Raw genomic sequence first — 19119 nt, 5'->3', positions numbered from 1 at the left:
ATACTCGCTGTGCCACCCTGCTATATGTTCTGGGGGTATTATACATGCCCATATATATATATACATGCCCAGAACTCATCCTGCTATCCTGCTATGAGTTCTGGGGCTGGAATATATGGAATTGCCACTGTGCTATCCTGCTATGAGGTCTGGACTATTTATCCATGAAATAGTCACTGTGCCATCCTGTTTTGAGTTCTGGGGTATTATACATGGAATTTCCACTGTGCCATCCTGCTATGAGAGTCACTGTGCCATCCTGCTATGAATTCTGGGGGAATGTATACATGAAATAGTCACTGTGACATATTGCTATGAATTCTGGGGGAATGTATACATGAAATAGTCACTGTGCCACCCTGCTATGAATTCTGGGGGAATGTATACATGAAATAGTCACTGTGCCATATTGCTATGAATTCTGGAGGAATGTATACATGAATTGACACTGTGTCATCCTTCTAAGAGTTCTGGTATATATGGAATTTCCACGGTGCCATCCTGCTACAAGTTCTGGGGGTATTTATACATGAATTGCTACTGTGCTGTCCTACTATATGTTCTGAGAGTATTGCACATGAATTGCCACTGTGCCATGCTGCTATGAGTTCCGGGGGTATTTATCCATGAAATAGTGATTGTGTCATGCTGCTATGAGTACTGGGGGTACTGCATATTTCGAAAAAATGATGATGCACACCAGGATTTGACGAAAAAGGGTTAAAACTCCATTTTTATTAATTTACATTAAAAAAGAGCTGGTCAACGTTTCGGTCCAATTCTAAGACCTTTAGAAGGGTCTTAGATAAAGGTCTTAGAATTGGACCGAAACGTTGACCAGCTCTTTTTTAATGTAAATTAATAAAAATGGAGTTTTAACCCTTTTTCGTCAAATCCTGGTGTGCATCATCATTTTTTCGAAATATATATATATATATATATATATATATATATATATATATATATATATATATATATATATATATATATATATATATATATATATATATATATATATATATATATATATATATATATATATATATATATATAGAATTGCCAATCTGCCATCCTTCTATGGGGCAAATTCACTAAGCGCCGAAGCGCCTAATGCTAGCGTCTATTTGCTAGCGTTGGTCATTTTCGTTACTTTGCAAATTCACTAACGAACGCTGGCGTACATTCGCTAGTGTTACTTCGCACCCTTACGCCTGGCGAATTTGCGCAACAGACGTAACTACGCAAAATTGTACTGAACGCTACCTTTTACACTAGACTTCCTTCGCCACCTCAGACCAGGCGAAGCACAATAGAGTAGATAAGGATTGCTTCAAAAAAAGTAAAAAAAATTTCGAAGTCCCAAAAAACGCTGGCGTTTTTTCTATATTACGGGTGATAGGCTGAAAAAGATCGAAATTTTTTTTGGGGCTCCCCTCCTTCCCACCTACATTTCCTAACTCATGGCAACTTAACTATACAGTGGGCACATGTGTAGGGCAAAATAAAAATTTTATTTGATGTTTTGAAGGTTTCCCAGGCATTTGTAGTGCTGCTACATATTCCTCCATTGAAATTTGAATTTGGCGCCGTATGCAAATTAACCATCGCTAGCATAACTTCGCTTAGCGAATCAACGCTAGCGCAACTACCCCTGAGCACAACTTTAGTGAATTTGCGGATCACTAGCGAAACTACGTGTGGCAAAGTGCGGCGAAGTTATGCCTGGCGCAACTACAAATCTTAGTTAATTTGCCCCTATATGTTCTGGGGGTATTTATATATGAAATGCCACTGTGCCATCCTTCTGTGGGTTCTGGGGTATTTATATATGAACCTGTATTTATCTACCTTGCAAGACCCAAACATGGAGTAGTTTTGCTTCCCTGTTTGTCCTGTCTAGCTGAAGAAATAACATCTATTCTTTGAACTCTGGTTGTACAACAGTGTAAAGGCTAATAACAAATTGCACATGTAGGCCTTTCTGTTAAGAGTGGTATTGTTAAGTAAATGGTCATTGGTAGAATGTTTATCATATATATGACTTGGTTGTTTATTGTGCATCTATAGATTGAGAGCACTGGCCAGTTTAAAGTAGCTCTCCCTAAGAAGTATCACTTTAGTGCTGTTTGCAGAGAATCAAACTAAGATAATACATGAATGCAGTGAATAGGAAAGGAGCAGATGTATGATTGTTCATGGGATTGATGATACAGTACCTGACATCTTCTTAATCAGCCCCTGCAGTGTGTTCTAGTATCCAGCCAGCCTCTCATTGCTAAAATATGTTGGGAATAGAGCTTCATAATCAGTCTATGGTCAGGATATTGAAGTTTGGCTGGTTAGGGCATGTATCAGGCCACCTACAGCATCACTGAAACAGAGCTTGACTAAAATGAGTATGATATATTTATATATTTAATGTTAGCGCATTTTTACTTCTCTTCAGAATTCATATAGGAACAAATCATTGATTTGCAGCACTTTATCTATAAATCCCTGCTTTGAACTTCAAACCTACACTCACCAGTGCAAAGGGAACATTAACATTACTGGTATTTCATTTCAAGATTAGATTAAATGATCAAATATATACAATTATTACAAACTGCATATACTGTGCACATTAAAAATAATTTTAATAATCATATTATTAAAACTGTGTTACAATATACGGTTAATTGCCTGACAATAATGTGTCAATTACTAGTAAAGTTACAAAACTGCACCTATTCTAACCCCACTATGTTACCCCTTTCAAATAAAGTGTGTGTGTGCTGTATTGTTCATAATGAAATTATGTGAAAATGTAGAATATTACTTGTAAACTTTTTGTATTTTAGTTTTATATTGGTCCATTACAACAGTAGTAATCAGTCGGTTCATCTGGCACGAGGAGGGCACAGATCAAAGCTATATCTATGACATTTATTTTAATAGGATTTTTAACCTCAGGGGCATTTTATCTTGAAAAGGGACCCTATAGCTGAAAACATGCAGTGTAGAAACGAGCAGTTTAGTAAATAGAGTAGGTTCTGCATTGATGCACTTGATTATTTATTTCTCTCCTCCATTTTGCGATTTGACTAGAGTTCTCCAAAAGTATTAGTGAAGGTTATGTTTCACTGTTAAATATGAATTATAAACATCAAGTTTTACCCAACCCGTGCTAAATTTGTGTACAATGAATCAGTGTGTTCTAGATAAACTGCCACTCTCTCCAGTGATACTAAGGAGTTCAATAGAATATGTACTATATATACAATAAAACAATAGGATGTGATATTTTCCAGGTTTGTGCAATAGAACACTACACATCTATAATAAAAGTAAATATTCACAAGATATTTTCAGGGTGAACAATTAACAGAGGCAATCAGACATTACTATGAAATCCACCATAACACACTTGACAGGTATAAAAATCTTGCTCCCTGCCAGGGTCTTTATGAGGGAGCTCAGCTTCTCTGTTCCCTGCTGTTTGATTTCACGCTACCCAAACGTTGTGTCATGTGTCACCACTCCTAATCTTCCAGCTTTGTGAAATGCGTAGATGTTACGCTGCCAGAGTCCTGCTGGAACTGCTAACCTGGTAAAGGGCACAATGAATTATAAACATGTTTGTAATTGTTATGGGCTTTCCTAAACTGAAAGACTACCAAAGCAGCCAAACAATCAAATGCCACTTGGCAATTGTTATGATTGGATAGTAAATGTAAATTGTATATAAATGTAATTTTTCCCCCACAAACATATCTGATTTCACAGACTGAAAGGAAGACATGATACTCTGGTGAACCATTTCCCAGCATCTCTTGTGCTTACAGTGTAATGCTACCCCTCTATCTTCTTGTGCCATTGTGAAATGGTTGTTTTCTTGGACTATCAAAATGAGAGGCACTTTAAGTCTCAGAATACATAACTTCAAAATGGGACAAGGTAAAGGAGGAATCAGGTCACTTTGTGGGATTAAGGGGTGGAAATATCATACTTGTTGCATAAAACCATCATGGCTTCATTTCAATCTGTGTAGTTAGATATGTGAAAAAATACATCTATGTTTAGATATGTAAAAAAATACATCAATGTTTATTTTTTTGAAGTTGTATATTATTTATGCAACTTTTTTTTACATAAGCCTAAGTGAATGAGCTCATGTCTAAAAGAGTTCAAGGACTAGTCAGTCTAAACCATCATGGCTTCATTTCAATCTGTGTAGTTAGATATGTAAAAAAAATACATCTATGTTTATTTTTTTAAAGTTTTATATTATTTATGCAACTTTTTTACATAAGCCGAAATGAATGAACTTATGTCAAAAAGAGTTCAAGGACTAGTCAGTCTGACAGATTTACGTTCTTGCACCCTTTCCTTTTTTAAATACAAAAAGAGTTTTTCTGCAAGCCATCAACTGCAATTGTATGTATAAATATACACATCTGAACCTTTTTTAGGAATGTATATTGGGAATTTAGTAGGAATCATTTTTTAGATTCTGCCTTTTTTATTTTCTTCTTTCGTTTTGGGTGGAGGTCCCTATTAATTTCTTGGTAAAGGGAGAAAAAAACCCTTCTTCAGTTTTTCAAAGGAGGCCATTGCTTCACTGAAGACAATGGATAAAATGTATGTTGCCCCAGGGAAGGAGCTTTATGGCAACTGCTTCCAATGTGCATTCTCAAAAATATGCAGAATAATCAAAGTCTCTGTTTTATTAGACATGTATAGCATAATAATGAGCCTATATATACAGGTTATAACACTTCCAGTAAGTAGCCCTTGTTTATTTTCATCATATTCTGTAATACTCTCTATCTGTTTAGTCTCTGGGATTCTGATTTTGAATGACAGTTGATTCCAATATATCTTTTAGGTTGGGCTCCATTTGCCTAGAAGATGTACTAGAGCTCACTCACTATTAAAATCATCAGAAATCTTGTCTCTCTACATGCAGGATTTGTGCCAAAGTCAATTATTTTGTTAGATTTTGTTTGTGCTGCAATCGATTATTTGAGTCCGCACTAATACGTCTGCTAGGAAAGGGAGCCCCCCCCCCCCCTATAAGATATATTATATCTAACTGTCAATGGGAACATATGACAGATGCTTAGAGAGGGGCAGTGAAGATAAACTTGATTATTTCAGAAACGTTACATAATGTTTAACTTTGTATTTAGAAAGTTTATTATTTCAGTATGATGAAGCTTATATTAAATTTTCATTTTCGCAATAGTTCCCCCTTTTAAATAAAGTTACTTGCAAGCTTGTGAAGGGGATGCAAACCTTTCCATTGCATTAGTGTTAAAGGATATATACATAACAAATCAAGTTTTACTTGCTGGTTTTGATGCCATTTTGCTTAGTATGCTTCTCAGTGCACGTGTAGAAGAAAGCAGCAGAGCAGCACTTCATATGAATAAAAACATAAGCTATAATTTGGATTTCAATTTGATCTCATTACATACAAGTAAGCAGTAACACACTGTTATATTAATCAAACAGCACTAAGAGGTGCCGTCCCACACCCAGCAAATCAAACCCCCTTTTTTTTATACTTTTCAAGAAGGAATTGGAAAGAATTACGCTCCGTGCAGCTTTGTGTCTAAAGCTTTTAACAGCACCTGTGTTTTGTCTGCTGTGTCAAAACTCATAAAGCCACGTCAAACATTTTTCTAGAGGTGCTCATAAGGGGAGGGCACGGGGGAGCCATGATTTTAAGAGTAATTTCAGATTGTAAATGAAAAAAGAGAGGCACGACTGTTCATTTGCACCAATCATGCTTTCCTTTCATCTGCTCTGATTAGGCTTGGTGCGGTTTCATCAAACTACTCTATCACTGAGCTGTCACTCGAGCCTTCTGTTGATTGAAAACAATCAGTGCTCTGATGGCACAATTATTCTGACCCTTTAACTAGAGGCTGCTGTGATAATGAAAGGTTGATTATGATAGTTTGTGCCTCTTTCAGTTTGCCAAGAAGGTTAATTTGGGCATCAGACGGATGTTTAATGGGCGCTTGCTGGCTACACTGAGGTAAATGAGAACGTGCAGTCTTCGATATTGCATGGATATAGTTTGCCTGCCAATCACTGTCATTTAGACTTTGTGCCTTACACTCTGGAAATCACATTTTTTTTTTTCTTATAGATTTAATTTATTCACTGCCCTGAGGAAGTTCTCTCACTCGGTGACCTTCACAGCAGCTCTCCTTATTTTTTATTTTTTTTAGGAAGCAGCTGAAAAACAGCAGATGTAATAATACTCACTTTATTCTCCAAGAGATAAAACTTCCTATTAATATCATCATTATAGAACATTTCTACCTGTGTCCCAGCTACTTAGCATGCAGAATGTCAGATAACCCTGTTACATCAATTAAATGGCATCGGATTCTGCAGAGCTTCTGCTTAGAATTCTTCACTCCATGTTCAGGATTCATTGTCTCTGTCCCCCAGCCTACAAACACACTCACGCTGAACTGTTTAGATTGTTGTTAATAATAATGATATGCAGTGGAACCTAGAGATGTATATGGAGTCTGTATTTTGAGGAAACTGAAGGGTTGAATGTATAAATGTACATGGAAACTGTAGATTATGAAATGCAAAAAGGGATTAATTGGTGTGGGGGGGAATAATTATGGCTTATTGGCTAGAAGGATTTATTTAATGGTTTTCTAATGCAAGAGGATGATTGAAGCACTTAGGGGATATACACACAAAGCTGTGGAAACTCACATTGTTGCCAAAGTTTGGTGTGGACGGAAGTTCCTTGAGCGAGCCAGGCCCCTCCCAAGATTTTTTTTTTGGAGGAAAGCATGGTGCCTGCTTGTTCCGCCACTGGGTGCATGTGTTTTTTTGCATGGATTTACCGTATGTAATAAGCACGTTTGTGAAGTCCTTTCAATATATTGCAATATCATGTTTTCTTTGTTAAGCATCTGCATGTCCATCCACCTTGCTATGATAAAGAGGAAAATATGTAGGAGGCCTATTTTGTTTCAGGTGACAGAATGCTTGGAAAATCCACACGAATTCCTCCCATTTCAGCTCACCACTTACCTATAACCTGTTTGTAACACCACCTTCTGTGGGATAGTAAAGTGCACCCTGTTTTGAGTACTCCTTATTTAACATTCCATTACCCTCAAATGTGGTCAATAAAAACAGAATATATCTTGGAAAATCTTTTTTTTTTTATTATTATTATTTCATTTTTTTTTATTATTATTTCCTTTGTGGACTGCGTTAATAGGTGTAGCTTACTTTTACCTAAAGAGTCATGATCAGATGTCATCTTGACTTTAAGTGATAGTAATTGGTAAAAAAACATGGCAAATTGTGTGGGGAAATTGTATTTTGCGTAGTTCACTTACAGTAATAAATTGTGAAATTTACACATGCTAAGGTAAATAGACTTTTTTCATGTATGTTTGATTTAACTTTTTGTCATCTAAAATGCAGTTTATAGGTACTACATACTTTTTTTTTTTTCTTTTTATGAGATTTGTTTCTAAACCCATAAGATTTTGCTTGAATAATCACTAATAACCATTCACAATTGCTGAAACTACAAATATTTATTCTTCTTACTGAATATTAACTGTGGATTTATTTGAAAAAATTAAATGTAAAAAGGGTTCTAATGGCATAAATTTGTTTCAAAAACAGTTCTGATGGTATAAATCCCTCTTGGATTATAGGCTTGCACAGTTACTCTGATTTGATCTGGAATTAATAAATACTAGGGAAAAAGTCAACCTATTTAGCTAGATTCTAATCTCCTTAGTACTTGTTATGGCATAATAGTTATTCTTTCACCCTGCTACAGACCTTCATTATCTTGCAGTTAAATTCCCATCCCCTAGGTACTGAACTAATGTTGATCTATCTGAGAATTACTTTCCTTGACTTGGTTATATAACCCTGATTATTAGACTCCAATTTCATTCATTATCACATGTCTACTCTCCTCCGGTGTCTTTTCTCTCTATGTCATACTTGATTGTAATCCAAGACATTTTAATATGTGTTTTGAGCATAACTGTTGACTTGCACACATTTTATGTTAAGGAATGCCCAAATATGCAGCAGATCATATAAACCTTTATTTTAATATAAGTCCCACTGAATGAGCTTATTTGAGAAAGGGGTTTTCTTTACTTACAACTCCAGACATGCCCCTGCAATGTTTTGAGACAGATTTTGTCCCATCGCAGTTCCCCATAATTGATAAGCCCAACACTGCTTTAATCTCACAGTTCTAGAGGCCACTATAATAGAATGATGTCTATTTTCTTATTGTGTGAGCCATGAATGCATAGAGACCTTGCAAGCTCCACATGTGGAGTAACTGGTGTGAATGCTGGATGATCTTTGTAAAGCACTGCATATACATGTTGGGCCTATATAAATCAAGGGTACTAATTTAACAAACACAGTTCGACTACGACTTCGAATTGAACCATTCGATAGTCGAAGTACTGTCTCTTTAAAAAAAAACTTCGACCCCCTACTTCGGCAAGTAAAACCTACCGAGGTGCAATGTTAGCCTATGGGGAAGGTCCCCATAGGCTTTCTAAGCTTTTTTTGGTTGTAGAAAAATTGTTCGATCGATGGATTAAAATCCTTCGAATGGTTAGATTTGAAGGAATCGATTTTTCGTTCGATCGAACTAATTGCGGTAAATCCTTCGACTTTGATAGTCGAAGGATTTACCTTCGGCAGTCGAATATCGAGGGTTAATTAACCCTCGATATTCGACCCTATGTAAATTTGCCCCTAGCAGTAGTAGTCCATCAGGGCCTGGTTGACATTAGCACTGTTTGAACCTTTCAGTACAATATCTGGTATCTGTCTCTGCTAGCGTTTTTAGAGCTAGGTTGTCTGTATTACTAAAAAGTGTGCCCTGTAACCCTGGATCTTTTATATACAATAAACAAATTTGTAATTCCAGTAATGTAAATATTTTCATTTTTTATAGACCCATAATGATTTAGCCATATCACTGTTCCCAGCCACCATTTTTTCTTTATCGGGTTTTCAAACATGCGCAACATCATAACATGCCACTTTCTTTTATATTCCCCATGTCCCTCCAAACAAGGTACAGTTAGGAGTCCATTTTAAGTCAATTTAAGTCCCTTTTCACTGTAATATTTAGAAAGTGCCTGGTATTTTGTCCTAAGTAATCTAATGCATATTGGTGGCAAAACCATTCTATTCAGTTTATTTAATGTGATATGTTATAGTAGACTTAAGGTGTAGTGATCCAAATTACAGAGAATACACTAATCTGGAAAAGCTTGTATTCCTGTTGATGAGATAATTTTTCACCTCATGTAGTTGCTGGACTTCTACAATATGTTATCATGGGTTAGAACATGAGCTTTTACTTGATTGTTTCCATGGTAGAACTTAGATCACTATTGCTAACCCAAGATGGGATAATACAGCTTTCAACACGGTGGGTCTAGAAATTTTACAGCTATACTAACCCATAGTAATTGATGGAGTTATTGCTGTATCTGAATCATGCGGCTCAACTTACGGTACAATTAAGGTGTATCCTATCTTACAGCAGCATGTGTCATTGAGACATAGTTTATGACATGTAACAAATTACAAAGGAAAGCCTTTATACTGTAAAGGTATTGGATGAAATTGAACTGTTTGGAAACGTTCGCTCCTTAATAAAAGGTCACAACTCTACATTAAAAAAGTGAGTTAGCCTACATTTATTGAATCATTTGAAGCAGCGTGCAACATAACAATTGACCTTTGGATCATTCCTGTGACTTGTGAAGGCTAAAATGATGAACTACACACTACCTCGCACCAGGTAATAAAGTCTACCTTCCCTATCTGCGCCAGTGCTGAGATTTTTCATTTGTCCATCGTACAGTATGTTGCCATTGAACAAAGCAAGAGCTAGATGCCAGCACTAAATATATATTTGAATGAATTAATAGCTTATTAAACAACACAGTAGGACTATGTAGTGTGCATGTTTATTGAAGATATCAGGCTAAGGGCTTATTGCCCCCTACCATGCAAACTAATATGGTGTGTTAACACTGGTCTTTAATGAAAATGTATGGTTGCTAATAAAAGGGGCATCATGTCCATATAACCAAATTATTTTAGTTTATTATTACTATAGAACGCATCTGTGCTATCAATCCAGGCTGTAAAGATAAAAAGGAAAACATTTTGAAAACAGGATTCTTTTTAAGGCAGAATTTTTCTGCTCAATGTACGAGTTAACATTTTCTCAAAATATGAAACAAAAAATATTTTGATCTGAGAACGGTAAAAGGGATATGGAATTTGCCCTAAGTATAGCTTGCAAAGTTAAGCGTTCATGTTCATAATCTCTAAATGCCATTTGCTAAAAACAATTTGTTGCTCCTTTTTAAACACGGTGTGCTGGCTGTTGACTGACTGTTGACATTTGCTGTTGATAAACTATGGAAGTGCTATGTGCTATTTAGAAACGTTTTATGTGTCTATTTTATCCCTGCAGGGGCTCTGAGGCAGTTTACTCTGGGCATAGTTGTGAAGTTAAATATAGAGTGCAGTACTTTCAGGACTTTATCTAAAGTTCCTTGTGATGACTTTGGCACAGTGTCCAGAGCAGCATTTTTGATCACAAACTTACTTTCTTCAAGCTGTCAAGTCAGATTATGTCTTGCAAGTTCTGTTCTCTCTACTACTACACATCCTGCAGCATGATAGTCAGCAAACGTGGCTGTAATATAATAAATAGGGCAAAGCTTGTAGGTGTTTTGTTTGGTATCAAAGAGTGAGCAAATGACACTTATCTATTGCTATACTTGTAGTGAACATTGCACTTTTTAAATTAGTGTATACTGGTGATAAAACAATTTAGCATAATATTGTATTTATTATGTAGGAATTAAAGTAATGCCAACACGTTCCTATAAAAATCATAGGAATGTGTCCATATCAAGGAGGTGCTGGCCTAGGGGCGGAGCAATCCTTCCATAGGCTGAAGTTGTGTTTTGATATGTAATTAGCCTATGGAAGGATCGCCCACCCCCTGCCCATCGTCACTGAAACAATGCAGAAGATCGGTCGGCCTAACAAAGGTTCACCGGTCTGGGGGCACCTTCGGGTGGCTTTTAGAGGAAAATATTCGGTGTGTAGCACCTCCTTGATATGGGCACGTTCCTATGATTTTTATACAAACATGGCATTGCTTTAATCTGGTTCTGCTAAAACTAGACTAGTTTCACTTATAAAAACAAGGGAACACTTTAAAAATAAAGGTAAATAATAATAGTGTAGCAGTATTTCTAGCATTCTCCACCATGGAATGGCTTAATGCTTGAATTGAGCCAATCAAGAACAGAAAACAAAATCTTAAAGCAACCATTAACCCTTGATCATTGATTGTATGCTGGGATTTGGAGTCGGGAAACAAAACTGTTTTGGGATTTTTGTCCCATTTAATGATTCCTATCCGACCTTTTCATCTGTCAGAAGAGTAACCGGTAATGTCCAATAACGGCTCATTCATCTCTTTAGTTTAGTGAAACTGTTCTGAAAGCAAATGTGTGTTACATTTGGGCATGATCTAATTGTGGACTGTTTTATTTAAGCTGGCTGTCAGATGGCTGGAGCACAATTGCCGTTATCAGTACATGGATGAGCTATTGCAGTATGTTCGTTTTGGCCTGATGGATACAAACACACTTCATACAGTTGCTCTCTCTCATCCTTTGATCCAAAGCAGTGAAACTGCAACAGCACTTATCAACGAAGCCTTGGAATATCATCAAAATATCTATGCACAGCCTGTATGGCAAACCATAAGGACAGAACCCCGCTTCCAGTCCAACACACTTTACATTGTAGGAGGCAAAAAGAGAGAGATCTGCAAAGTTCGAGAACTTAGATACTTTAATCCAATTGATCAGGACAATGTTCATATTGCAGGAATGGCAAACTGGAGTGAGTTAAACCCTATGCCAGTAGGACGAAGCCATCACTGTGTTGCTATCATGGGCAACTTTCTGTTTGCAGCGGGTGGAGAAGTGGAACATGCCTCTGGTCGCACTTGTGCAGTGAGAACTGCTTGCCGATATGACCCTCGCAGCAATACTTGGTTAGAAATTGCTCCAATGAAAAACTGCAGAGAGCACTTTGTGTTGGGAGCAGTAGGTGATTTCCTTTATGCAGTTGGTGGTAGAAATGAACTGCGGCAAGTTTTACCTTCAGTGGAACGATACTGCCCAAAGAAGAATAAGTGGACTTTTGTACAGTCCTTTGACCGATCCCTTTCCTGTCATGCCGGATGTGTTGCTGATGGCCTACTGTGGATATCAGGTAAGTGAATGTTTTATACTGAACTCAGATTTGTTTCTATTTGCATTTCCCCAAACTTGTATAGCAGTGTTACTGTATCTTCTTGGTCTTAAGATCTACATCTAGTTAGTATAGTGTAATGATAGTGAAGCATTGAGTAGGACTTCCATATTAAGCTCCAGTATGATTTAAGGGTTAGGATGTCCAGTGCCAGACTCTTGCCTTAGGTGGAACTTTAACAGAAGTAGCAAAAAGCTGCACTTGATTCCTCTATTCATCAGTCCGAGCATTGGGTCTGCTGCTTTAAGTAGTGTTAAATTGTGCTGTCATTTTGGATATGCTTGATTGCAATAATGTAGCTCTCTGAAAAAAAGAGTGAAGCAAAAATGCTTTTTCATGTAAGGAACATTTCATTCTTATTTCTGACTGGGAGAATGTGCATTATTACTTTGTAATGAGCGTGCAGCCAACATAAGATTGTCATGACCACCTGTATAAGGTGAATGTAACACGTCTATGAAGAGAAGAATTCCTAAACCTAAACAAGCAGGATTTTTAGCCATTATGAAACTAGCAGGTCATAATGCTTTTTTGGGGAGGAAAACCTAATCACTATTATTGTATTTATGCTGTTGAATAAGCGAGATCTTGTATTATTGCTCAGGTTGTCGAGAAACTGACTGTTCTCTAAAAGGATGTGGCAAAAATCCTCAAAGTTTCCGTTCACTTTTTAAATGCACTCCTTCCAAATCTCTGTAGCCTTTGTCATAATTTAAGCAGCACTTCAAGGGTACATTACAACGTACGAAATTCACATTTGGGCAGAATGCATTGTAAATCTCCTCTGCACTACTTCAAAGTTAGGCAGAAAGTAGTTTTTGATGCGCATACAAGATGCATTTTTAATGGCAGATATATCTATAGAACACTCATAGAATGGAGATGATTCCCTAGGGGACGGAGATCAAAACTGCCACTCAATAAAATATACTTGTTAGGGGAAACCATGGAATTTGTGCAAGTTCTTTGATTGCAAGGGACACAGGAGCAGCATGGGGTATCATAACCTAAGAGCGGGCAAATCAGACTGATGACTTTCAAAGCCAAAAATACTGCTGCAGGCAAGGGTACTCCAGACTGGGAGAAATGACAACATATAGGCACGGTTCATTCTGTATCTATTTTTTCTTTGTCAAATCTGTATGCAAATCCTCTGCATCTCATTTCAGAAGATTAATCTAAAAGTGAGGCGAGAGGTATGTGAAGTGCATATAATTATTAAAGACCTCCAACATAGCAGGGAAAAAGGAAAATATTCATGGCTTTAGCCGCATTTTGTCATTCTTTACAATTCTTACATTCTTGACAATTTGGTGTCGCTCAGAAAGACTTGCAGGTAATCTGGATACATTAACAAGCACAGGTATAAACATAAAGAGAAATACTCTTTTTAATGAATATCTACATTAAATGTATTTCTCTATAACTTGGCAATAACGAATGAAGGACAACTTATTATGACATTAGAACAATGTTCCTCTGCAGAGTTGCATTTACAGGTATGCAGATCATTTGGAACATCTTCGGAGATATCCGTAAATCGGCACAATAAAATGGTTATATTTAAAAGCTTTTGTAGTCTTTAGATAATGCCTCAGCTAAGAACAGTAAAATGCAATTTCCCATTAAAGCAAATATTAAGAGAGGTTTTACAATTACAGTAAGGTGTCAGTGGCAGTTAAAAATACATAGATTAATTAATACATGGTTAAACGAGAGAGAGAGAACGAGAACATTCGTGTATCAAATTAGTCCACACATTGTCAATAAATGAGTGATGTTGTATGAAGGTCCACACTCTCAGGTCTTATGAAGAATTACAATGTTTTTATGGTGTCTATACGGTAATTGTTCAGATTTTCAACAACCCTAGGTCCTTTGTCACAATATCTTGCTTAGTGGTAGTATGGGATAGTATGAAATTTGATTGTATAGAAAAGTGAGACATATGATTGGTCAGATGGGCTGAAGTGAGATTTGGGGGTAATGAATGAAAGGAATGAGGAAACATGGCACCATTGAGCTATGCCGGACTGTTGCGCACAAGGGCCCAGTTATTTTAACCAAAGTAATTATTGACATCCTTGTGGATGAGAGAGTACTAAATTCCATTATAAAAAAATTGAAAATGCCTTGGGCTGATTAGGAGCATGGTTATTCAAAAGTAGAGCTCCTTCACATGCTGAATGCCTTATCTACAAACTATGTGAAAATGTAATAAAGACTGGTGACAGATCTGCTCAGAAGGTTCATTGTCATGTTGTTTGGGATGCGCCATAGTCTGTTTCACCCACCTTATTATTAATTATTGCCCAGCACATGCCAACACATGTGATCAAGTAGAAGATTTGAGCAGGGTGGGTACCATCGGTTGAGACTACATAAGCAAAGAAAGTGACCTTCTGTCTAAAAGGGGCCAATTAAGCTCCGGAAAAGCCCTTATAAATAGTCTGTGCACCTTAATTCTCTTATAATGTGAAATTGCTTCTTGTTTATAGCAAACGCTTTTTTTTACCCATTGATTTATGATATTTATAGTAACAGCTTTTCCACAAATACATAGTAATGTTACCAAGGGACATGGAGTACTAGTAGTCTTCCAGTTGGTACAGTTCCAGCAAGGCACTTTTCTAATGAATTTCTGGGTACGTGGAAGAAGCAGTATGTCCTGCTGCTCACATCCAGCTTATATCTAGGGGCAGTTGGGATTCTGTCTCCATAATCACCTCTCCCTTTCTATGACATTTCAGACATTTCTATGTTTGGCTGTAAAATGTTCTCTGTGCTTAATGGCTATTTTTGTACACTACAGGTGGCGTGACGAACACAGCACAATATCAGAACAGATTAATGGTATATGACCCAATCCAGGTAAGCTGTTCCAATATACAGTACAAACTAGGGCAAAGGAATACGCAATACATTCACAAAAACTAAAAGCAAAAAGTTGCGCAACTGTTCTTGCGTTTGTGAGACATGTAGGCTTTTGTTGGCTGACATTCAATTACATTTAGGGTAATTTATTAAGGTTTGAGTTATGTTTTCCACGAAAATTCAAGTTTTCAAGTTGATTATATCTGGTCAAAACTTAAACTTATTGACCAGATATAATAAATTTTTCTAGTTTTTTCCAGATTTATTATACCCTGACTCGGAAATAGCTTGGATCCAAAAATACACAATCTAAAACTTGTCAAGGTCATGTCGGCGTCAATTGCAGAAGTTTCTTGAAAATTTTGAAGAAGTTAAATGATGTTTGCGTTTTTTCTGCCTGCAGAATTTATTTTTTTCCATTCGAGTTTTTTCTTAAATAAGAAACCATTTGCATTGTGAGTTCATTCGAGGACTAAAAAAATTGACCTTTGATAAATAACCCCCTTAACATCCAATATGCACTTTAACGTATGGGCCATTACCTGCATTCACATACAAATACATAGGAGCTTATGTAATAAATGGTTTTGCAATGCTGCTAGATGTGTCCAAACCCAAGACTTGTTATTACATTCCTGTGAAAGAGTGAATTTTATATATGATTTAATTTCATTAGAAAATGTAATAGTATTCTAACATTGAGTAATTAGCTGCTTGTGGCAGAAACAGAATGAAATTTAAAAAAAAAAAAAAAACTCCATACATATTCTTATAATCACTGAAACCTAGTGATGACCATCTCATGTTTGTAAGAGAAACATAAGATCATTAGTATGTTATAGTGGCACAAGGGGTTAACATAATATTCCCCTAGCTGGTAGGTCTGGGATTCTATTCTTGCCAGGGCATTGTCTGTGTAGAATCCTATGGACTTGCTCTAGTGCAATAATTCATATCAACCAATTAGCAATTAGCTTTGATCTATTTACTGAAGGTAAAATAATCTAGAAGCAAACTGCATTGGGGCAAATTTGCCACTGTTTGGTATCTCCAAATTTCAGAGGATTGCTTCCCACAGTCCAGCAGCACTCTTATACTGTTACTTGGCGTTTGCTACTATTTCTTTTTTGGGGTCTATGTGCCTGCAGCAGGATCATTCCATTATAAGCTCCATATTAAGCAGTGTATAATATTTTAATGCCTAGAAGAGGACAATACACAAATAAATAATAATAATAATAATGTTTTTTAACTAAAGAACAGATGAAAGTTGTATGACTCTTGGTCTGACTGATACATAATATCTGGGTATACTGTGCATATAGAGGATTTAACCTTCCTAGGGAAAGCCACAGCTGGGCCTGGTTTTTCTCACTAATAGTCTGTTGTTCTGTTAGAGATGTAGAAACAGTTAATAAATGATTCTGTTTAATGAGGGCTGCTTTATGTTTGCACACACGATTTTATTTTTTTAAAATTCTGTTGGCATATTGTTTACAGTGGGCTCTGGCAAGCCACATCTGCTTGTACCCGCTCTGAATCTCAATAGCTTTATCATTCAGCAGTGGGGCACGGCTTTCAGCAAGGCCTTTGTAGAGAGTCAATAATGACTGCCATCTGCCACAGAGCACAGAGCTACCTGATAACAGACAGACTCTAGTGACCTCTGCCTACCCGCCACTGATTAGTATTCAAACACTGACGCACAAGAGCTGACCCTTTCCATACCCTCGGCCTCTCTCGCTCCGGCGCTGATCACCTGGCAGCCAGTGCACTAAGGAAACCAATGCTGTGATCAGGGCAAGAAAAGACATTGCAGATTTGAAGGCGTTTCTGTCTTTGCATCTTGGGATTGGCAGCTGCTCACATAATGTACAAGCTGCAGAAAATAAATGAATTGGGAGGAGGATTTCCACATTTAGCATATACATAGCAATTATATCTTGGCATATATTTCATAAGCAATCCAAAAATATCATTAGGATTATTTATAAACACGTAAAATATACAATATATATTTTCCGGTCCTTGGGAATTAACATCCTGCATGGCAATCATTAAATAATCATCCATGGCATTAATAAAAGTGGGTTTCCATTATTTGTTCCACTGCAGAAATGGCATAACCCATCAGTGGGACAAATTTAGACAGGAGGAATTTCTGGTATGACAGGTGGAATAAAAAGCTCACTAAAGGGACAATCATTTCACAAAAAGGGTTTATACTGAAAATTTAGGGATGCACCGAATCCAGGATTCAATTCAGGATTCTGCCTTTTTCACAGGATTCAGATTTGGCCGAATCTTTCTGCCGGGCCGAACCAAATCCGAATCCTAATTTACATATGTAAATTAGGGGCAGGGAAGGAAATTGCATGACTTTTTGTCACAAAACACCGAAATTTAAAATGTTTTCCCCTTCCCAAACCTAAATTCGGTTCGGTATTCAAACAAATCTTTTGTGAAGGATTCGGGGGTTCGCCCGAATCCAAAATAGTGGATTCGATGCATCCCTACTGAAAATAGTAAAGTCTTTTGTGATTTATTGTAACAGGGCAAAAACTGAAATGAAACATTCTACTCCACTTAGAAAACATGTCGCTGTTCCTTATTTCACAGCCTAACAGGCTGCATCAGGGGGAAGGGAGAGATATGTTTATATATAGAGAGATTCTTAGAGCACTTCTGATTTGTTTTATTAGGACAGGAAGTAGAATGGAACTATACTTTCAACTTTGCACTCAGGTTTACTTATTTCCCAATTAAAACAATACGCACAGTGTTCAGCACAGGCCCCATTTAATGAACTAATGTTGAAAAGGGGGTTGTGCTGTCTGTAAAATAGTCATGTGCGGTGTGATATTTTATTACAACCTTTATAACTATGCCCCAATGGATAGTAATTCCTGTATGTGTAAAATAATAATGTATAAGGAACAGCGGATCAAAAGCAACTATATCAGGAAGCCAATTGTGACTGGTAAAAAAGAGGGACATGTACAAAAGTAATACATGTATATATAACAAAATGTCTAGTCAATAAGGTCAGAAATCTCAATACTTTGTGTATATAAGGGAGGATTGTGACTATTGACTAATGGCAGTGCACGTAAAGTTGAAGGGCCTACATATAACAAGGTCAAATTGTTCGGAGTTCTCTTCCCAGCACTTTTCTTTTGAGATTTCATTATATTTCCAGACTTGACCCTGCTAATATCATTAAGGTTTAACCAATGTTGTGCCCATCCTGTTTAGCTTGAGGAATGGCCAAGCAGAGCATTTACTAAAGTAGGAGACTCTCTTGATGCTTTCCTGCTCTGCTGTATGTCTTAATGTAACCGGAGCGATAGAGCTGAGCAGGGAACTTCCAAGAGATGCATCTTGCTTCAGTAAAATAAGCAATTCATGTTCTCCCTAATCCGAACAGCAAAGGGTGCACAAGTTGCACCTTGACGATATTAGCATTGTAACTGATATCTTCATAATGTTATCATGTAATTTAAGTTCATGTCATTTAAATGACAAAAGTGCAATTTGACGTTGGGTTCTATAGAACATCATATGTACACTGTATTATCATTTGTATAGAACTAAAACACAAATTAGTGTCTGCTAATATTATGAACGATATACCTGGTAGCACCGGTCACATTAGAACTCTTCAATTTTCCTATGTAAACAGGAGAACCAGGAGAGATGATTTGTAGGTCAGTGGGATATCAAATGATTACATTCCCAAGGATCACACAGGGAAACATTTATTTGTGTGATAAATGGAATATCTAAAGAAGTAGCAACTGCATGGGATTCAGCTTGATTTCACTGATGTATACAGTATATACTGTATATTAGAGATGTCGCGAA

General features: G+C 36.9%; 1 protein-coding gene across 2 annotated transcripts in view; it reads left to right on the top strand.

Moving 5' to 3' along the window:
* The window catches only part of klhl32.L (kelch like family member 32 L homeolog), a 111983-nt gene that overhangs the window by 83140 nt on the left and 9724 nt on the right, over positions 1–19119 (top strand). For both annotated transcript variants that reach the window (NM_001127840.1, XM_041562038.1), the window contains 2 exon segments: positions 11616–12342; positions 15194–15252. In NM_001127840.1, the coding sequence (NP_001121312.1) occupies positions 11616–12342; positions 15194–15252 (786 nt within the window).

This window comes from Xenopus laevis, chromosome 5L, assembly GCF_017654675.1.
Source record: "Xenopus laevis strain J_2021 chromosome 5L, Xenopus_laevis_v10.1, whole genome shotgun sequence".
Taxonomy (NCBI): domain Eukaryota; kingdom Metazoa; phylum Chordata; class Amphibia; order Anura; family Pipidae; genus Xenopus; species Xenopus laevis.
Note: the sequence above shows the minus strand (reverse complement) of the source record. Positions and strands in the feature narration are given on the sequence as shown.